At 38.9% G+C, this 22949-nt stretch overlaps 1 protein-coding gene across 1 annotated transcript in view; it reads left to right on the plus strand.

The window, feature by feature from the left end:
- The window catches only part of Col25a1 (collagen type XXV alpha 1 chain), a 408459-nt gene that overhangs the window by 339673 nt on the left and 45837 nt on the right, over positions 1–22949 (plus strand). The window contains exons 16-18 of the mRNA XM_042701800.1: positions 2269–2301; positions 2979–3014; positions 8177–8221. Of these exons, the coding sequence (XP_042557734.1) occupies positions 2269–2301; positions 2979–3014; positions 8177–8221 (114 nt within the window). The remainder of the gene's footprint in view (positions 1–2268; positions 2302–2978; positions 3015–8176; positions 8222–22949) is intronic.

The following is a 22949-nucleotide window of genomic DNA, read 5'->3' on the forward strand; positions in this document are numbered from 1 at the left end:
TTCTAAAACCTGTTTTTAAAATATAGAGAGAGGGGGGAGGAAAGGGAGAGAATTCTTAGTTGTCTAGTTGTCTATCAAATGAAACCTCTTATTTCCATCAATAAACCAGTCTTTTAGGAGAATGTCCTTTCTTCCTTTCCATTCCCTCTCTGTGAAAAAGGAAATCTGGTCTACATTGTCAAGTGGATTATCTAACCACTTTTCATTAAAATACTGAAAAAAAAATGTAACCAGTTAATACAAGCAACTTCCTTTGATTTATAAGTTTACTGCAGCCTTTTTGCCATGTTGATGGAAGGGAAATTAGACACTTAATCCTTTTCTTCTTCTAATGGAAAGAACTTGGAAGTAGAATTTGAGGAATCCCCAAATTCACTTAGCTTCAAGTTGCTGCCATTCCCTCATACATTAAATGGAAATAGTATTATCATCCCACATCACGGGAGATTTGAGGCACAAATAAGATGAAAGAAGGAATTTTTGCAACATCAAATTGTTTTTGTGAATTCAAAGGCCTTGCTGTGCAAAATATTGCAGACCTAGTTGAGTAGTGTTGCTAACCTTCAAGTTAAATGGTATTGTTATTAGCCACATTTATTCTTCTCTCCATTTGGAACTCATTTGAATGTTAATAATTGGGAAGAGGAGTATCATTCTACAGAAAGACAGTACTTAGTGTCCTTTTTCTTTATTTAGTTTTGTTTGACCTTTTCCTTGGGTAATAGCAATTACAGATGTCAAAAGAAATTCACATATGTATGTCTTTCCTCAAGCTAATTTACTATTTCCTTCTGTGTTTTAACCATTCCATAGGATTTTTCTTTCATTTTGATGTTTGACTGCTGGCCTATTTAAAAATACTGTGTTTGAGATCTGTTCATTCATGGACCTATGCATCAGTCACTATGGCCAGGCACTAAGTCAACTTAGATCTAAGAATCAGTTCCCATTCAGCTGGTTATCTACTAGAAGAACAGACACAAGGTATGCAGGAAAGATAAGTGGGCAATAACAAAGGGAAGCTATACCAGACATGGCCAACACATGATGCTGTACAATCAGATATGTGCGGGAGGTGGGTAGATGTCAAGCTTTCTTTGACAATGGCAAAGCCATTCAAGCCAGGACCCATAGCAAAAGAAGCTGTCAACTGTGGAATGAGAGGAAATGAGGGAGGGAAACAAGTGCCAGAGCCCAAGGCCCGAGGCTCTGTCTGTCTGTAAAGGAGATTGATGAGTAGCTTCTGCACTCCAGAACAGGGAAGCAGACCCAGAAGCTCACTGAGCATTTGTACAGATGAGGCAAGCGGAGGAAAACCCCGGGCTGGGCCTTCCTCCTGTGATGATCACTATTTTCCCAGCCGTCTCAAATAACTTGCCTCCTTTTCTTTTTCTGCCTATCATGTTCATTGTATAGAAACAGCTAGAAGGAGCTCGACAGTCTAGGCCTTTTGCTGGCATGATTTCAGAGCTAAGCAGCAGCCCACACTGCCACCTCGGTCTTCTTTCCTTGCCTCTTCCCTGTCTGCTGCTTTGGAAAGCAATTGGCTTCAGAGATGAAGTCATTCTTCATGAAATCTGGGCGGAACACAAGTGCCTTTTCAAAGACCAGAGTCTGCCTCAAGACTTTCTCCCAGCATTTACATGCATCCCGATCACCCAGAAGTCATCCATCATCCTGTACCTTGCAGGGACCAAGTCACAATGAAAGAAGTGTACAGCTGGAGAAAGCTAGCAGTCCTAACTGGAGCAGTGCTTCATGGGGGAAATGAACAGATCTGCTGTCTGGCCTGGCCCAAGCTGACCTCATTAACTCTTTGACTTTATCTATTGAACCTTGATTTTCTAAAGACCACCAGGGTCAAAGCACTCCCCGGAAGTGGTAGCCAGTAATCAATGAATCAATTCTAGAAATAGAGAACACAGAAAATTCCCACTCCCTAAATGATAACATCCTGCTTTGGAACACATTTTTGTATTCGGTTAAGGGAAGAGATTTTTGTTCGCCTAGAAATATTCAGGAATACAGTCCTTGTGTATTTTGCATTCAAAGTAAACCCTTTAGTTTGATGAAGTACATTGTTGTCTTTCAAATGGCTACCATTTTCGCAGCTGACATATTGGCACAAAGCCATTTACAGAGCCTAGGTAAGGCCCACTAGTCACAGGGTCCCTTAAAGCATCCACTGTGGTGAAATCCCCCTGGGTGTTTGTGGATGTTTTCTATACCTATAACTTGTGGCCTAATCTCTCTGGGGTTTCTTTGTAGGGTGACCCCGGATCATCTGCTGCAGGAATTAAGGTAACAGCAACTTGTGTTTGTATCACAGAAGTTACAGTTTTGATTTTGTGGGTCTCTTCCCTTTGCCAATGCTAGAAGTTATTTTAGCCCTGTTCCTGTTCTCTGATATTTGGCTTCCAAACCCAACAAGGGCATCTAGAATACAAATAAAGCTTTAAAAAAAAAAAAGAAAGAAAAGAAAAAGAAAAAAGCTGGGCGCTGGTGGCTCACACCTGTAATCCTAGTTACTCAGGAGGCTTAGATCTGAGGGTCACACTTCAAAGCCAGCCCAGGCAGGAAAGTCAGTGGGACTCTTACCTTCAATTAACCACCAGAAAATTGGGAAGTGGAGCTGTGGCTCAAAGTAGTAGAGCACTAGCCTTGAGCAGAAAAGTACTGACAGCACAGGCCCTCAGTTGAGCCCCATGACTGACCAAAAAGAAAAAAAAGAAGACTTGCTTTCTCTTCCCTATTTCATAAAAATGTGAATTTGCACATGAGATATAGATTTAGTCACAGCAATAAACTGCCCTGTGTCTAGTGAGATGCAGAGTAAGAAGAGGGAGGTGAATAAATTGCATGGGATTTAGAGGGCGGCAGGGCCATCTCTGTGGAACTGCTCAGGGATCCCCAGGGTGGGAATGGGAGGAAAAACTCTTTTGAGGTTACTTTTCTCATCTTTGGTTTTCTTTTGCCAGGGAGAACCAGGAGAGTCTGGCCGTCCAGGGCAGAAGGTAATACCTTTGTCTCCGGTGTGTTCTTGATGCTGCATCAGATCCCCCATTTAATACCTACAGTCTACTGGGCCCATGAAAATGATTCTCAGTGCTGTCATCTTCCTGCTTTGCGTATTGACTATTATTGGTTGTTTTGCATTTTAAAAGGTCTTGATGCTGGCTTGTAGCAAAATAGGAAAGCAGACGCTGTCCATGTAAAAGGATGCTTTAGGAACTAAAATCTGCATATACTCAGCTGTGTGAGACTAACCAAGATGAGTTGTTGGAATGCCAACAGTCTAATTTGCATGCTTTAAGATAATCTGCATGCATCTAACTTTTATGAAAAGAAACTAATATTACTACATTGTTCTGGTAGAAGATGATGGACAGACAGTTCTTTTAAAATTATGTTCCTTTATTCCTTTTACTTCAAATACCTTTCTTCTGATCATTTTTATGACTCTACCTGTGCTGTGTTATGTTGCATAAACTGAATTTGTTAATGAACAAATCAATTCGAGTATACTAGCCATAATAATTTAACCAACCTACAGAGGCATCAAGGTGTTTCACTTTGGGTAACACCTTAGAGGAGGTGCAATGAATGTGGTTAGTTCCTGTTCTCATCTGAGTCTGAGGCAGGAAGCAAATGTTAGTCGCTTATTGTCTGAGTATGTGGATATCAGTGCCCAGCACTGTCAAATTTCAGAAAACAGATGGATTATAGCTAACAAGGAAATGTGGATTCTGCATTAAGTTAAATCACTTACAATCATGGCTCTGCCATTGTCCAGCAGTGACTAGGTTATAGACAAATAGGAATAGACAGATGGAATTTCCTTCACTTGCACAGAGATTAAATCCCATTGTAGTAGTTTGGAACCTAAAGTTATGAGTTTTCTTTCATATTCTTTGCATTTGAAATGCTTCTTTTGCTAATTTATATTTATTATATATATTATTTGCTTATTTATATTCTTTTGCTTATTTAATACCTATGCATTCTTCTCATTTTTTTCAAAAAAAAATTAAAATTAAGACACAGTTTGTTTTAGGAAAAGCTCTTAATCTCAGATAATCTATTTTGAGGGGAGTGGTGGTCTCTTAGTCTTTAAAAATTAAAAACTATATTTAAGTTGTTCTCCAAATCTGTGAGTTTAGCAAATGCCCAGCTAAAAGCCAGTTACAATGGTGCATGCCTAGAATCCTAGCCCTCGGGTGGCTGAGGATGGAAGATCAAGAGAACTGAATCTTAAGTGGTTTAACAAAATCTTGCCTTAGATGGCTGTTGAGAAATGCAATTTAGATCAATTGTGACAGTTTCTCTGTTTATGCGAAGAAACATTGGATTTCCATTATGTTTCGCTATGCGTCAGTTTTAAATGCAATTGAAAGAGAGGATGCATTCATGTAAAAGCCCAGCACCCTCCTAGGTTAACATGTGCCCTGAGATAAACAACATCATTCCCATTAATACTTAGGCTGGATTCTAGCCTTGAACACAATATTGTCTTCCCAAAGTTATATGACTTTTTTTAATATTGAGGTTTGGCAGTACTTAGGCAAAATGGATTTTAAAACCCACAGAAAAAGTGGGGGACAGAAAGGGGGTGGAGAGAGGGGGGGTGAGAGAGAGAGCAAGCTGCTTGCTTAGATTAGAAAATGACACGCTGAACTGAATGAACTGGATGCAGGGACTGTCTTCAAAGTCTTCCACTATATGTTCCTCTCCATTGCAGAACTGTTCCCTGGGCTCTCACACTCACATAGCACAAGCCAGTGAAGAGCTTTCTACTATTTGATCTGCTCCAATTCAAAGTTTGCTATCTAGAATAATGTTCATAACATAGGAATCCTTTGATTGAATTCTTATACCTTCCCCAGTAGTGTGATTGGCATGTGAGCTGGAGTATAGATACAGGCGTGCAGAGTGAGCGCATAGATTTATAAAAGAGATGCTGGGTTTCATTGTGTATTTCTTTCCTGGTGATCCACTTCTTTATAGTTACATATTATAAGTCGGGCACTCACGGCTCATTCCTGTAATCCTAGATAGGAGGCTGAAATCTGAGGATTGTGATTTGGAGCCAGCCCAGCCAGGAAAGTCTGTGAGATGCTTGTTTCCAATTATTTATCAAAAAAGGTGGAAATGATGCTGTGGCTCCAATGGTAGAGCACCAGCCTTGAGCAAAAAAGCTAATGGTTCTAGGTGCCAGTGGTTCATGCCTGTAATCCTAGCTACTCAGGAGGCTGAGATCTGAGGATTGCAGTTCAAAGCTAGCCTGGGCAGGAAGTCTGTGGGACTCTTACCACTAATTAACCATCAGAAAAACTGGAAGTGATGCTGTGGCTCAAGTGGTAGAGTGCTTGCCTTGAGCTGAAGAGCTGACGGACAGTGCCCAGGCCCAGAGTTCAAGCCCACAACTAACAAAAAAAAAAAAAAAGCTAAAGCTAAGGGACAGTGTACAGGCCCCTAGGTCAAGCCTAGGACTGGCACACACACACACACAAATAATAAATAATAATTGATTAATCATACATTTTAATTTTAAAGATATAAAATAACCTGACCTCCTTTCAAAAGGAACCCTCACAAGTAAACTTCCTCACTGGAAAGCAGGGCACTGTAACCATGACAAACAATGAAACATGCAGTCCTGCTGGGTAGAGTCTCACAATGAGGAGGAGAAAGGATAGCAATAACAGAATGAGAAATGTACTGTATTTGTGGGAGGTTTAATCTCTTGAACAAGTATCCTGTGAATAGAATAAAAAGCCAATTCTTAATGGTAACCCGGATCTGAATGGCTGTCTATGCACGCATAAGACCTCAACTCTCCCAAGCCAAGGCTTAGACAAGATGGAAAAGTTATCTGAAAAACTTATCTCATAGTTGGAAGATAAGCTTTCATGATATTCTATAGAGAATGGTAGAGGAAATGGCTTCCTATAAACATTGAGTTATTCTACCAAGGGTAACATTAAATATTACAATCTTTCATTATGTCAGATACTATATGAATAAATTATAAATTTATGAAGGTCAAATTTATTTAAAAGTCAAGAATAGAATATAAATTTTTAAAATATTTTTTCACTAAAAAGACCTAGCACACATGCATGTATATGAATATGATTAGAAACAAAGGTAAATAGTAAAGATACCTGTATTTCATCTACATGATAAGAGGTTTCAGAATCAAATGGTTGCGCATACCAGTAATACTAGCATTTAGGAGGCTGAGCAAGAGAATAATGAGTTCCAGGTTCAGGTCAGCCCAGGTTATATAGCGAATAAGACAAAAAAAAGTCCTCAGTGTCTTACACATTTTTCTTATTGTTAGAAAAGCATGACTAGATGTTTATGCATACATATATGTATAAGATCTCTTTCCTTAAAGTAGTCACATGATCCTTTTAATTGGCAGGAGGAAATGGAATGATGAAAATTCTTATTGGAAAGTAATGTGGCCTATATATATCCACTAGTAATTCAATGTCTCCAAAATAAGATTGGAGGACTTTTCTAAAAAACAATGCCAAGTTTTATAAGTTGTATATTCTGTTGCACAGTACTGTTTTTAAACAACCTTTTACTTTTCTGAAAGTAAAAGAACTTTCAGTGAAATATGTATATAAGCCCTTTCTACTGGATCTTCTTAGGTTTATTGGTTAGAAGGTAAAAGGAAACAAAGAAAATCAGATGTACCATGTTCTAATTGTGTGAAGTTTAATATACTTGGACAAGTAGTTTTTGAATGGAATAAGAAGCAATTTCTTAAAAATCATCCTTTTCCTCTGGCTTAATCTTGTCTTATTTCCAATGCAAGCATTCCTATATAGAGTTTGGGACCAGATTGTTTTTCTTTTGCATTCCTGAAGTACCTTTAATGGCAATCCTCAAGCAAGACATTACTCTTTTTTTTCTTCATATAATCACACAATTTAATAAAAAGTATCTGGAATCACTATGTGCGAATACCAGAGAAAAGTATGGCTCTTCATAATCTGAAAATAATAGCACTAGTGGTGGGAAAATCTGGATATTTATGGTGACTTTCCTTGAGTTAAGGCTTATTGAGCCTTTAGACATACTATTTTATTGCTGTTTCCATGTCTTTCGGGATGGTAATCATCCTACCAACTGACTGTTAGGAAATAATGTGATCCTTTTATCTTCAAATGTTACTTACACACACACACACACACACACACACACACACACACACACACACACACACACACACACACACACACACACACACACACACACACACACACACACACACACACACACACACACACACACACACACACACACACACGCACGCGCACACGCACACACGCGCACATCTCCAACTCAAGACAGACTTATTTTTTCCTGAAATTTCTTTAGTGGAATTCAGGAGATTTTTCTAAGTAATGTAACCTCCTGTCACCATACTTTGTGCTTAAAATAATGTAACCAGTTCTGTGAAAGTAAGGATTTAGCCTGACTCCAGGGTGTTTGTGCAGTATGTACCACTTAATCTCAAACCTGTATTCAGGAACAGCTGCATAGTACCATTAGGCATAAGCTGCTAAGCAGGGCCGACCTAACACAACAATTGTCAGAAATATAGGCCAGAATTAAGTACAAATTAACCATTTATTTATCTTTTCATCATTCAGGAATGGAAAGGAAATCTTACTTTACTCTTAAGTGAGCAATACTCTTAATGCATCTTGGTTTTTTGTTGTTGTTGTTTTGTAATGTCACCATCTGTTCTACAGCCAACTCTTGATTGTCTGAGGTGAGAGAGAGTTCTGGCGTAGTCAGATGCATTATTAAAATGCATACAGAATCCTCATTTCAGCAAATAGCTCCAACGAGTCATTTACCAAAGGAATGCGAAAATACACACGTTCCTTCTCCTTTCACGCCTCTGCCTTGCTTCTGATGAGAAGCCAATGGGCAGTGAATTGTAGGAAGAGGAGAAATATGCCAAATGGTCAACCAATTCCTGAATCAAGAGTTGCCTGAGCACAACCTTGAATCAATTAGACCATCATTTGTATATATTTATATACGCAGAAAGCATTCAGCGAGGAGCATTTTTCTTTCTCCATGTTTTTTTCTCCAGATACTGTGACTGAGTGACTATCATTCTATAATGCTATGTGATTTTCCTATGTAGGGTGAACCAGGCCTTCCTGGGCTCCCTGGACTTCCGGGAATAAAGGTAAATACTACGCTCACAGTCTTGGTTTCATAGAGCTGTCATTAGGAGAGAGTCGGCAGAGAGGGGGAAAATGAAAAGTAGGAGGATGCTGCTGATCAGTGTAGAGCCCTCGGCCATCTCAACTGATGAAACTTAGTTAAAATGGGGCACAAGTACGTAAAGTTTCCTCTTGCCCGCTGGACAACACATTTCTATCATTTTAACCTATTGTACTCCTTAAGTACATGTAAATAAATGCCCCTCTACCAGAAACCATGTGAATGTTGTCCAAGTCTGGAATATCTCTTACCTTCAGATTTTTAATGTTATCCCTCAGACCCTATCAGGTTTTGACTAGAATTAGTCTTACTGTCCCTATTAATCAAACATTAATCAAACATTTGATTCACCCTTACAGTAATCCCTCAAAAACATTTGTATTTCCACTGCCCAAAGTACAAATCATATTACTAATTTGACCCAATACATACAATGTCCCCCCTAAACTTTCTATTGATCTTCTGGGGGAAAATAATGCTCAAGGCATTGTATTAAAACATTGTTTTAAGCTGGGTGATCCTGGTTCACGCCTGTAATCCTAGCTACTCAGAAGGCTGAGCTCTGAGGATTGAGGTTCAAAGCCAGCCCAGACAGGAAAGTCCATGAGACGCTTATCTCCAATTAACCACCAGAAAACTAGAAGTGGTGATGTGGCTCAAGTGGTAAAGTGCTCTCCTTGAGCTGAAGCGCTGAAGGACAGCCCCCAGGCCTAGAGTTCAAGCCTCACCACCAACCAAAAAAAACACACACATAAAGCGTTGTTTTAAATGTTTCTAAGCTACTTGAAATGTTAAGAATCTTTTTTAATTAGTTCTTTTTTTTAACTTCACAACTGATAAGACTTAAGATCCAACTGCCCTAGCTGTAATTATTCATTTAATATCAGTCTCCTATTTTTAAAATAAATATATGCACATATAAAAAACTTTACATATTCTACAACTATTTGAAAGGGTAACATAATTCTAACCAAGCTTAACATCAGTCTCCAGTGGGCATGAGTCCAATCTAAAACTGAAAAAGTAATCTAAAATTAAAACTCCTGCTTCCAGTGTAAGCATTCTGTATGCTATCTTATGAAGATTCATGGTTTTAAAGTCAAAATATTATTAAATTATTGAGTTTCAGATATTAGATGGTATCATACATCAGATTTTATGAATATCTTTGGTATGATTCATACACATGAACACTTTTTTTTTCTTTTTGTCAGTCATGGGGCCTGAACTCTGGGCCTGGGTGCTGTCCCTCAGCTCTTCAGCTCAAGGCTAGTGCTCTACCACCTGAGCCACAGTGTCACTTCCAGCTTTTTCTGCTTATGTGGTGCTGAGGAATCGAACCCAGGGCCTCAGGCATGCAAGGCAAGCGCTCTACCACTGAGCCACCTTCTCAGCCCCACATGAACACTTTTTTAGGTTGATACTCAGGAATTTTGGTGCTGGCTCTTTGATGTTTCTAGATTAGTATCAAAATTTAACTAAGTTCTTCTAATATATTGTTCACAGCGAGTCTGCTCTATGACCCAATTCACTACAGAGTCAAAGCCTCTTCTTCTCTTTTGATATGTGCCAAGAATAACATCATAAATTAATATGTGATTGTACATGATAGGGTTAATTTATGCTCATTCCATAGGAACTTCTAGATATTAAAAATGACAACGGGTTTTTTTATAAATAACTAGATGACCATAAATTTGTAGATGATGTAAGAAAGTGACATGGAGTGTTAATTAAAAAGAACCCGATGGCAGTATAAATCAGTAAGAAGGCTTTTGAAAGGAAGGGCTTGGGGAAGGGCCAGGGTAGAATCCTTTGCCAGTTTTCTCATTAGCAGGGCTGTGCTGCCAGTGTGTACGCAGTTCACAGCGCCGCAGGCTCTGGAATCTGGTGGTTCCTTCTGAGTGGTAGACACTTCCTGAGAGAGTGAGCACATGAAAATGTATACAGTCATTTGCCCAGAGCAAAACAAATAAGATGTTGACTCCTGAAATTTATCACGATCTTATTGTTGTATTTTCACCATGGCAAACATCCCACTGGACCCTTGACAACTCCTTGATCATCTTGGACTAGTATGAAAGTTTTGAACTGTCTCGTTTTTCTTCTCTTTTTTTGTTCCAAGACTGGGACTCGAACTTAGTACCAGATCCTTTGCTCACTGGCTGGTGCTTTACCAACCACTGAACTTTCTCTACTTGAGACTCTTACTAGTGATTTGCCGCCTCCACTAAATGCTTTCATTCCTGTAGCCCTAGGAAACTGCTAGACTGACTTTGTTAAGGTCAAGTATCTCTGACTTAACCTGTGGTTATAGTGAGAAGAAGTTATTAATTCGCAAAGAAACCTCTTCATCATCCATTAGACATACCTTCTTATATAATGCTCAAGTACTGTTGGATAGCAATCCAGTATTTGATTTAAATCACAAGTTCTACTTTTTAGCTTAATAAGCTTTGTCTTCTTTAATTCAACTGAGAGATAAGCTTTCCTTAAAATGTAGTGCTGAGTATAAATAAATTAGTTTGGCAAGGAGACAACTGAAGAGAATGTACTACCAGCGAAGCATTAGTATTCACGGAACATTCATGATACTAAATGGAGACTTAAAATTTTTATAATTTTGCTGGGCGCTGGTAGCTGACACCTGTATTCCTAACTATTCAGGAGGATGAGATCTTAGGATCACAGTTCAGAGCCAGCCCAGGTAGGAAAGTCCATGAGACTCTTATCTCCAATAAACTACTCAAAAAGAGCAGGAAATGGTACTGTGGCTCAATTGGTAGAGCACTAGCCTTGAGCAAAAGAAGCTCAGGGACAGCACCCAGGTCCCAGACTTCAAGTCCCAGGATTGGCAATATATGTATATATATATATATATATATATATATAATTTTATGATAGATTCATTAACTTTGGGCCTTCTTCATTCCTTTAATGAATTCCTCTAATTCCTTCATTCCTTTCATTCCTTCCCTTAGGTAGCAAACTATAGGAAAGCCCCGACTCACAGTTTGAGCAAGTGGCAAGATTAAAAGGATGAATGATTATGTGTGGCTGTAGAGTGTGGTGGGACCAGGAGCATTAGTCGTTCGCCTGTGTTTACTTACGCTTTGGAAATACTTCCTGTCGCCCTTCCTCTCCTCCTCATCTGGTGCTTACTACAAAGAGCATGAACATGCCATCCATTATTTCTAAGACGTTGAGGAAAGCAGCCATGACATACCAGGGAAGCTTTGATTCGCCACCTGTTGCTCTCAGGGGAATGGGCGGAAACTTAATGAGTGTCCACATGCCTCCCATAACCCTCAGGAAGTGAGCAAAGTCCCTAAATACAGACAGCAGACTCATCTATCTGTAGCTTCAGGGTCTCTGAGAAGAGTGCTAATATGGTCAGCATACGTAAATAAAAGTGGCCACGGGCAGGCAGAACTGACTTTCAAACTACTCCTGAGCTTCCTGCACAAGCATTTGAAAGTCTGCCCACCATGTGGAAGGCATTTGTGATTTTTCTTTCAGGCCTTCATGGTTCCTGTAGTGTCAAGATGTTCAACTGGGAAAATTAAATTATGGACAATGTACCATGCAGAAATTGATCTTCTGGAAAATGATGGGAGCTCAGACAATTAAGTTTATGACCAAGTCATCAAATATTTCTTAATGGGTAAAAAGTTACTGCAGCTGATTTTTCTGCTATCATACGAAAGCATAGGATTCTGAGTTCCCAGCTTTTAAATTCGCTACATTTAATTTGGAAAAAAAAAAATTTAAGGGCCTTGCTTACCCGTTTTTTATGGTCACCTTATCCTAATAAGTAAGCAGTATCCACCAGGGACTACAGACTCACCCATGATTTTACCTCTTAAGTGATGTCATGATTTGAGACAAGTTCCAGTATCTGTTCTGTTTCAGTTTTGTCACCAGTTAAAAGTCTTCACTAATCATAACACAAACAGTTGTGGTGAGAAATGAATTAATATGCCTATAACTCTTAAAATATTCTCACACAGATAGTCAATGCTCTCTTTCTTCTGGCTATTTTTACTTCCCTTGGGAAGCTCAGCCTATTGGAAACTCTGGTTCTGCAGCAATTGAATAATGGTCTTTTCCTCATGGGCACAAGTTTAACCTGTAAAACGTAGCCACTTAGATGTTTGTATTTTACTTGATATGAATTGGGAGCGCCCCTTTGCAGTAATGGGTGAATGTTACCTTTAAGAACAGTATGAGGGAAAAAAAGAGCAGTATGATCACCCCGTTTTTCTTGCAACATGACATCACACCACTCCAATTTCCTGTCCAAGCCCCTTCCCCCACCCAGAAAACATGAGGTCCTTTCTCAAAAATAACCAACATCTAAAACAGCGGAAGCAGCTAGGTGCTGGTGACTCAGGTTTGTAATTCTAGCTACTCAGAAGGGCAAGATCTGAGGATTGTAGTTCAAAGCCAGCGTGGCCAAGAAAGTCTGTTAGACTCTTCGATTAACTCCCTAAAAACCAGAAGTGGAGCTGTGGCTCAATGTAGTAGAGTGCTAGCCTTCAGCAAAAAAAAAGCTCAGGGACAGTGCCCCGGGCTCTGAGTTCGAGCCCCAGGATGGACCAAAAAGAGCTAGAGATATGACTGAGCAGAAAAACACCTGCCTAGCAAGTGTGAAGTCCTGCTACTACCAAAAACAAAAATCACTTAAATAGCAACCAAACTTTTACAGTAAATCTTTCTTCACAGCTATTTTTTTTTCTGTCCTGGCTTCCAAGACAGTGACACTTTATACCACATCACAGGATATCTTCCTTGATACAGAAACATGAAGACCAAGTCTGACAGGTGGCAGAAATATTTACTTTGGCATTCTTAGGAGTAAGAGCAGTACTGTCGCACAAATGTGTCTCCTAGATACCACTACAGCTTAGCTCCTTCCTTAGACAAATCAACTTTTAAAAGTAACAGAGTGTTGGGCTGGAAAGGTGGCTCAGTGGTAGAGTGCTTGCCTTGCATGCATGAGGCCCTGGGTTCGATTCCTCAGCACCACATAAGCAAAAAGAAAAAAGCCGGAAGTGGTGCTGTGGCTCAAGTGGTAGAGTGCTAGCCTTGAGCTGAAGAGCTAAGGGACAGCACCCAGGCCCAGAGTTCAGGCCCCATGACCGGACCCAAAAAAAAAAAAAAAGTAGCAGAGTGCAAGTGTTGGAGGTAATATATGATAAAAAGTGAGTTCCTAAAAGAGGAAAAGGAAGCAGGAGTAAAGAGGATAGCATTGTATTATTGTTGCTACAGTTATTTCCTGCTTACACTAAGTCTATCTGAGAAGTGGAGGAATTTAGGGTCCAATTAGGAAAGCCACTACCACCAGAAATTGGAGACTGCTAGCAGTCATAATGAAACCTTCAATAAATACACCAATGTCCTTCATGATGTAATTCTCATAAGAAAAAAAAAAACAGGTATATTTTCTGGATTTTTAAATAAATCTGCTATTGTAGTTCATTTTCAACAGAACCACAAGATGTTTTAATTTATGCTCAAATTTGATTCTTAAGGGAAATAAGTAGTTGGGGCAGACTCTAATTTCTCATTCTTTTTTTCCCCCTCAATAATTTTATAAATCAATCATAACCAAAACTGGCTGCCTAGAGTTTCTTATTACAACAAATGTTATTGCTGTAATCCACAAAAGCAGGTATCATGCTGACTTGAATTCTAATTAGCCTTTAAGCAAGAAGAATATTATATGCCTAATACATTCCATGTCAGGATACATTAATCAAAATTATTGCTGATGCTTTTAGCACCCAGGCAAATCAGCACATATTTTTCAAATCCTGTTCTAGTATTTTTTTGGACAGTGAAAAATCGGATCTGCTTGGGGATAATAAATACAATGGAAAACACACTTGGATAAATCTGGAACCTTAGAGGGTTTTTTTTTAGCAGGTTAAAAAAATAATGCTATTTGTTCCCTTAATTGATAATGACTTATAGAAATAAAGCAAATGGTAATAAGTGAAAAACCAGAGATTTTCTTTTTTGGGTAAGAGCTAATTAGTTAAGACTTTCTTCCCACCACTGTGTTTAATGGACAATGAATTCTGGAAACACCTGGTGAGCCATTCTGTGAATCAATCTTTTTTTTTCCTATTTTACCTTGATGATAATCCCACCTGAGTATTCGTTGACGATATCCTCAATGTAAATTTGACAAAAGACAGGTGAAGTGTCTCAATGGCCATTTAGAAGATAAAGTATCCACAGTACTTTCTTGCTATTTATGGACATAAGGGTTTTTTTTTAACCATTCAAGATTTTATGATGGAATTCTAAGACTTGAGACTAGTAGCAGTTCTATTTTACAAAGGGCTAACGAACTTCCCAGCTTTGCCCTGTCTTTGTGTAATTGAAAAGTCTAGGTGTCATTGTTCTTGTGGTTTGTAAAGATGGTAACTGTCAGTGTGGTTTTCATATGTGCTAGATCTTTTTATTCCCAGAACGAATAGGAGAAGAGCCGAGGAAATGTGTCTTCAACAAAATATCCTACCATATCTTCCTTTCATTCTTGTATAGGATGGATAGAGTTGCCTTCCTAAATCTTTTTGCCATTTATTTCATTAATGTGTTTATATGTCAGCAAAAAAAAGAGGGCAGAGAAAGATAGAGACAGAGACAGACTGCAAGAGATAGAGAGAGAGAGAGAGAGAGAGAGAGAGAGAGAGGCAAGGAAGGAACTAGAGAAAGACAGAAAGAGACAGGGAGAAAAAGAGAAAAGGAAAGAGGAAGGAGGAAGAGAGAGAGTGGGAGAGAGAAAGCGTGCACCTAATACTGATGCAGTAAACACATGAACAATAAAGGACGTATTTTTTTGGTACTAAAACAGGATGATTTTTTCAGATAGAGTCGAACTCAGTATTGTTAATTACATTCACTGAGTTGAATACTGCAAGACTGAGGCTGTGGCTGCCATGTTTGTTAAAGGAATCTCAAAGGAATTAAGCTATGGTTAAAAGGTCTGGGTGCCAGCGTGGAAACTTCAGGCCTTCCACCATTGGGTATGGGAAGAGTGACCTTTGATTTCAGCTACAGTTGTTTCCTGGAGACTTGGTTCTGAATCTTTGTGTATCTTGCCTTGTTCAAATTAGCAACCTACACCATATTTTCTGCTGACTCTACTCTGATATTTGACTGCTATACCTCCATTGCCTAAATTAGCGGCATTCCCTTGGTCCCTTCCTGAACCCCAGTTTCATTGCTGAAACTACAGCTTCTCTGTTGTTCCCCTTTTCTCCTGTGTCAGCACAGGGAAGTAGGTTACAGTCTTGATGAAAAGACCAGGTTTTTGGGTTGTTTTGTTTTGGGTTTTTTTTAATTGAGAAGATGATGAGCTGGGGGGTTATAGTTACATAAGCAAGGCAATGAGTACATTTGTTTTTAATCATTGTTACCCCAACCCTCATTATCTCCCACAATATCTTTCCACATATTGAATAATCTTCTATGCAAAACATGAGGTACAAAAAAACTAAGAGAAACGAGGAAAAAATAAAATAGGAAAAAAAAAAGCACAAACTACAGACAGTCTAATAAGAACCTCTTGTTTCCATATATTGGAGTTCCTGTTGATACACTTCATTATGTCCTGTACACTAAGCAGTTGGGTTACTGAGATCCCTGTTAAGAATATCAGAGGCATATTGTAGTTCTTACAAATGAGGGACATCATGCAACCTACTTTTCTTTGGGTCTGGCTTACTTCACTTAATATAATTTTCTTTCCATTTCCTTCCGACTGGAACAGTATTATTCCTTCTGATACAAGCATAGAATTCCATTGAGTAGATGTACTGCATTATCTTGATCCATTCATCTACTGAGGGGCATCTGGGTTGGTTCCATATCTTAGCTACAGTAAATAATGCTGCAGTGAACATCTTGGTGCTGGGAGCTTTAGTGTGGCCTTGTCTGTGGTTATTTGGGTAAGTTCCCAGAAGTGAGATTGCTGGGTGATAAGGGAGCTCTATGTTTAGTCTTTTGAGGAACCTCCATACTGCTTTCCAAAGTGGTTGAACAAGTTTGCACTCCCACCAGCAGTGCAGTAGAGTTCCCCTTGGCCATATCCCTGCCAACATCTGTTGTTTTAGATTCCTTGATTATGGCCATTCTAACTGGTGTAAGGTGGAATCTCAATGTTGTTTTGATTTGCATTTCTTTCATAGCCAGAAATGTTCATGTGTCTCTTGGCCATTCATATTTCCTTGTCAGAGAGGTCTCTCTTTAAGTCTTTTTAATGGGGTAATTGTTTCTTTGGGGGTTTGATTTGGGGGAATTTAGTTTCTTGAGCTGTTGGTATACTTTAGACATGAGACCCTTGTCTGTTGTATGGGTGACAAAGATGGGTTTCAATATATCTTGCTAGTTATGTCTTTTGCTGTGCAGAACTCTGAAGTTTAATGCAGTCTCATTTATGCAGCCTTTCTTTGATTTGTTGTGTTTCTGGGTCTTTATTAAGAAAGTTTCAACCTGTGCCAAGGAGTCCTCGTGTTTCTCCTGTTCCTTCTTGTAATATTTTCAGGGTGTCTGCTTTTACCTCAAGGTCTTTGATCCATTTGGTTGATTCTGGTACAGGGTGATATATAAGGATCTAACTTTAGTTTTCTACAATTCTGCCAGCACCATTTATTGAGGAGGATGTCTTTCTTCTATCCTATTTTTTGGCTCCCTTGTCAAAGATTAGGTGGCCATAGGTCTGCCAGTTCATGTATGGGTCTTTGGATCTATTCCATTAAGACTAGGGCTTTTAATTCATGGATGGTGAGATAATTAATGTTAAAAATAAGTGGGGGGAAAACTCATGACACAACCTAGGAAGACTTCACATGCAATATCTAAGACAAGACTAGATAAATTTGATCCTTTTTTTCCTTCATTTTGGTCCTTGATGCTGCTTTAGAATACTTGTGCAATAATAGCTCTAGAGCTGAGATAGCATGTAGCTAGCAGCTAGATGACTGATAGATAATAGATGATAAACGATAGATGCAGATAGATACAGATGACAGAAGGTAGATAAGATAGATATACAGACTGGATGAGATGCCACTGGGTGGCATATGGCCTAGGTTGCTGAATTGTTAGCTATCTATTATATCATAGTAATCACTATTTTGGATTGAGTTAAGCATTCCAATAAATAGTGCTCCCTATTTCATCCCCAGGCTTTGTTTAAATCGTGTCTCTGTGCTTATTTTTAAGCATTAGCTAATAACATTGCTTGTAATTTTGGACATTTCCAGGAACTTGAAACAACAAAGCCAGAGGAAACAGGTTAGATCTGAATTTAATTGTTACGGCGATGGGTTGGGGAAGGGAACAGAAAATAGAAGGAGAATGATGCTCTCCACCTCCCACCTTCCCTCCCTGCATTTCTCCATTACTCCTTTTCTTTTCCCCCTCCTCTTTCATCTTGTACTTGTTCTCTTAGCTAGAGACACACTTCTTGAGCAATGACACTTTAAGGTCTGTCCACTGGTTCTGTCTCACTCTGGCACTACAGAATGAGAAATCCCAGCTCACTTTGTCATCTTGTCTACCATGTCACTGAGAACCCAGTCAAACCCTAAAATGCTACTAATGTGAGACATTGATCAATGGAGATCTCGATCACATCCCTTGTGTATGTTTGACATGAGAGATAAACAGATTCAGCTCTGAAAAAAACTGATGCCCTTCTGATGCTGTGTACACTGAACACAAAAATGGATATTAAAAACCTCTGTCTTTCCCCACTTTTTTCTTGAACATTTGTGTTATCTTCTTTTTAAAAAATATATAACAGGAAGTGGCACTGTAGCTCAAGTGGTAGAGTGCTCGCCTTGAGCTGAAGAGCTGAGGGACAGCGGCCAGGCCCAGAGTTCAAGCCCCACAACCGACAAAAAAAAAATATATATAACAACAGGGGCTGGGAAGGTGGCTCAGTGGTAGAGCGCTTGCCTTGCATGCCTGAGGCCCTGGGTTCGATTCCTCAGCACTACATAAGCAAAAAGAAAAAAGCTGGAAGTGGTGCTGTGGCTCAAGTGGTAGAGCGCTAGCCTTGAGCTGAAGAGCTAAGGGACAGCGCCCAGGCCCAGAGTTCAGGCCCCACAATCCAAAAAATAATAATAATTATTTATATATAACAACATATAATTTAACTGTTAATGATTCAACCCATGTTCTCCTGATTAAGGCAGCCAGCACCTGTCCATTTCATACAGTCTGTGTTCCTTTGTGCTCTTAAAGTGGCTCATTGGAATACTAATTTGGATTTTTCTAATTCCACTTATTGCCAAGGAAAACATGTCTTCTAGATTTTTTCCTTCATTAAATGTAATGCCAGACATCAATTCCATTCTGATGTCTATTCTATTCCTTCCTATCTTTTCTACTCAGATCAGTAGGTGGGAATAATTGTCAATTTAGCACTCTTCTAGTTGATTAAGATTAAATATGTACAACAGCTATAGGAATAATTATTCTAATATAGTTATTTCTCCTAATGCTTCCCTAAAGATTACACAACCTCATTCTTGTATATTCTGATTTACTCAAAAAAATGGTTTACATACCTGGAGGCGATGACTCACCCCTGTAATCCTAGCTACTCAGGAGGCTGAGATCTGAGGATCTCAGTTCAAAGCCAGCCTGGGCAAGAAAGTCCATGAGACTCTTATCTCCAATTAATCACCAGAATACTGGAAGTGGCGCTGTGGCTCAAGTGGTAGAGCACTTGCCTTGAGCTAAAGAGCTTAGGGACAGTGCCCAGGCCCAGAGCTCAAGCCCTACAACCAACAACAACAACAAAAAATAGTTTCCCAAAAGTGTTTTTATCTTTGAATCATTTAGATACATATCCCCTCTTCTTCTCTGACCTCCTCTTCTATTCTTATTAATAAGAATTCTAACCAGATTAAAATATCCACTTGATTTTCTTTTTAATACAAAAAAAAAAGTTTTTGTACCCTTAGGTTGTTATAGTGTTTCTTCTAGATAGCATAGGAGATTCTGGAACCCTTAAACTATATACACAATTCTTGTCAGAGGCAAGATTGAGTTTTAAAGATTTCATTTAGGAACACATAGCTTTGACCTGTTATTTCTCTTCCTTAAAGGCAGAAAATCCGGGGCTGGGAAGGTGGCTCAATGGTAGAGCGCTTGCCTTGCATGCTTGAGGCCCTGGGTTCGATTCCTGAGCACCACATAAGCAAAAAGAAAAAAGCCGGAAGTGGAGCTGTAACTCAAGTGGTAGAGCGCTAGCCTTGAGCCGAAGAGCTGAGGGACAGCGCCCAGGCCCAGAGTTCAAGCCCCATGACTGGACCCCCCCCCAAAAAAAGCAGAAAATCCACTCAGCAAAACTATCATATCTCTATCTTATACCATTCTGATATGTTTAAACCTCTTTTGGATTTATAATAATATTTATAATTTTATAATGCTCTGGCAGAGAGATATTGTCTCATAAAGTGATAAGACATTCACATGAGAAAAGTTCAAGTCACTTCTTGAAAGACAATCTTGAGTAGAGTCCTAGGCAGGTTGGAGGTAAGAAGTTACCTTGTATAACCAATTAGGATACAGAAACACTGTAGTACTACCAATAATAACGGTAACTAACATGTTCCAGCCTATAAGGAAAATAGCACATGTGCATTGTGCATTTCTTTTATTGTAGGCAGAGCCCTGTGTGCTTTGCTAAGCGCTCCTTGGAAAAGCCAGAATGTTCCATGTCCTAGCAGCTTTGGACTACAGCGCACAGCCAGGCTTTACCTCAGTTTTACACTTTCACACCATCAGTTTTCAAACATTTGTCTCAAGACCCTTTACACTCTTAAAACTTGTAACTACTAACAGGCTCACACCTGTAACCCTAGCTACTCAGGAGGCTGAGATCTGAGGATCACAGTTCAAGGCCAGTCAAGGCAGGAAAGCCCATGAGACTTATCGCCAATAAACCCCCAAATAGCCAAAAATGGAGTGGTGACTGAAGTAGTAGAGCCTAGTCTTGAGCAGAAAAGCTCAAGGAGAGTGCCCAAATCCTGAGTTCAAGCCTCAGAACTGGCACAAAAATAAATAATAAATTAGTTAAATATAAGAAGCTTACTAAAACATCTAACTCAAGGGTTTTTTTATTTATGCGTTTAGACCTATCCAGATTACTTATTAAAAATTAAAACGGAGTAATTTTTATTATGTGGTAATTAAACATGTTTTATTAAGTATATCTGAATTTTCCCAAATGAGACCAAGAAGAGTACCATCAGTGTGTGTGTGTGTGTGTGTGTGTGTGTATACATGTGTGTACATGTGTGTATTGTTGCTATTTTAGGGTTTTATTTGTTTTAAATCACTTTAATACCTGGCTTAATGGAAGGCCTCTTGATTCTCATATCTGCTCTTATATTCTGTTGCAGTTTGTTGTTTTGGTTGAAGAAAACCCAGCCTCATATAGATATGTGGGCAAGGCAAGGCTGTTTTAATAACAATATCATATATAATTGATATTCTTTCATACTACCCCAAACTCCACAAGCTGCAGTTTCTTAAAGATTAGGTATAATATCGTGAACTTTTCAAACTCTGCATTTACAAGAGAATGAAGGGAGAAAAACAATGTGTTTTGTGTCATTGTTAAAATAGTTTAAATACTGACTCCCTAAGAAGGCCCAGAAAAACCAAAGTTTCTCATTGTATCCTCTGAGAACTTCGGGTATAAGCTTAGAAAATAAAACCATCCCTGCAGTGGAGACCTGAGTAGAAATAGACACACCCTAGTTCATCTCAACAATGGTTTCTGAGACCTATCAAAGAAGAGACCAATAGCAGTGTCTTCCCCCTTCCACCACGCTGCAAAGAGGAAAAGAAATCCCCAAAGTGGCTAAGAGATCTTCAAGAAAGCAGACATAAAACTGTGACCGTAAAGTTAAGAATATGATTTTTCAGGGTTGGGAAGGTGGCTCAGTGGTAGAGCGCTTGCCTTGCATGCATGAGGCCCTGGGTTCGATTCCTCAGCACCACATAAGCAGAAAAAATTTAAAAAAGCCAGAAATGGCTCTGTGGCTCAAGTGGTAGAGTGCTAGCCTTGAGCTGAAGAGCTGAGGGACAGCGCCCAGGCCCAGAGTTCAGGCCCCACGACCAGATCCAAAAAGAATATGATTTTTCTCCTTGAATAAATTGAAATAAGTATGTCAGAAAATGTAACTAGGATAAATGCTTTCTTCAAGTGGCACGGTCGTGTATAATTAGTAATATTCAAAGACTTTATAATGAGCCAGTATTAATCGGGTTAATGTGATTGGGACTGTCCAGTGTCTTCCTGATTTTATGTCTATTCTGTGTTCTCTACTCTTACTAAGAGGAAGGTGTGTTCTATTTTTTCAAAAAAAAAAAAAAAAAAGGAAAATACACTTGTCTGACCCATGAGACCACAAACCTCATTATTTGTTATGTAACTGCATGTCTTACCTATTTAGCAAACTAAACACTAATCTAAATAAGCAGTGTGTTTCTGCAGTCTTCATGCTGCTTTTATTAGTTTCTTTAATAGTGTTTCTGTGTGCTTTGGTAAACAGATTGTCTTATTTCTACTTGAAGGACATGTTAAGAGTCCTTGACTAGCCAACTTTGAGCCTAGTAACTTGCATTACATTTTTCATAATGTAAGTCATGATTACTTTAATGTTAACTATAGCTTTTTTCTTGAGACTAGGAGAGGAATATTTACTTATATGTCACCTTTTACCAAACGAAGTATTTTGCTTATAAATAAATGTAATTTATTGTATTTTTATGAAGTGACAACCCTTACTAAAAGTAAACTAGTCAACATGGATTTCTCTAAATGGATTTCAGTTTTTTATTTTTATTTTCAGATTTTTATTGACCTGTTAAGAGGTCCAGCCAAAATTATGTGTCATATTTTCCTTTCCACTAAAGCAGAATCCCATGGCTCAGGAAGGATATTGGCATACAAAAAACCTAAAGCATTTGTTTTCCATCCTGACCTTTATCCTTTAAATCAGTATCGTGAGCCTCTGAATCAGAGAAATGTTTTCAGTTGTGTCAATGCCCAGTATTTCGTATAGCATATCTGAACAAGTAAGCTTGCTTGTTTATAAACTATGTGATGACATTTTACATGCTTTATAAAAAAACAGCTTCTGAGTCCTTTCTGGAACCCCCAAGTTTAATAAAGCAAGTCTGAACTACTGCCTTTGGACAACATCAGATGTATTCAGCAACATTAACAGCTATTCCAGAAGGATTCCAGGAATAAAATAGGAAGTAGGGAAATAGAGACATTATGGGCTTTACATGTTTTTTGTTACAAATTTTACACTTTAGGTAGTCTGACCCTTATATGTGAACTTGAGCAGTAAAAAGGAAATAAAACTTTATGGACATTCAAGTCAGTCTGAACACTAGTACAGATACCGTTTGAAATCACAAGATAAGCCATCTCTTTTCCAACACCAAGTTACCAACTCTTTCCATTCAGACACCAATTGGGTGTCCTGCAATTCAGTCCCATTTTCATTCTATCCTGGTTAGTGCCAGACTCCACAGATTTAAGAGTCCAGTCCCATGTAATCAACCCAGTTTCAGTTGAAGGTACTTGTTACCTGTACTTCTGTCTGACTTCACTATAAATTTACAAGTTTTCACAATATTTA

Source organism: Dipodomys spectabilis, unplaced genomic scaffold (assembly GCF_019054845.1).
Source record: "Dipodomys spectabilis isolate Male_0828 unplaced genomic scaffold, ASM1905484v1 ptg000297l, whole genome shotgun sequence".
In the NCBI taxonomy this organism is placed as follows: Eukaryota; Metazoa; Chordata; class Mammalia; order Rodentia; family Heteromyidae; genus Dipodomys; species Dipodomys spectabilis.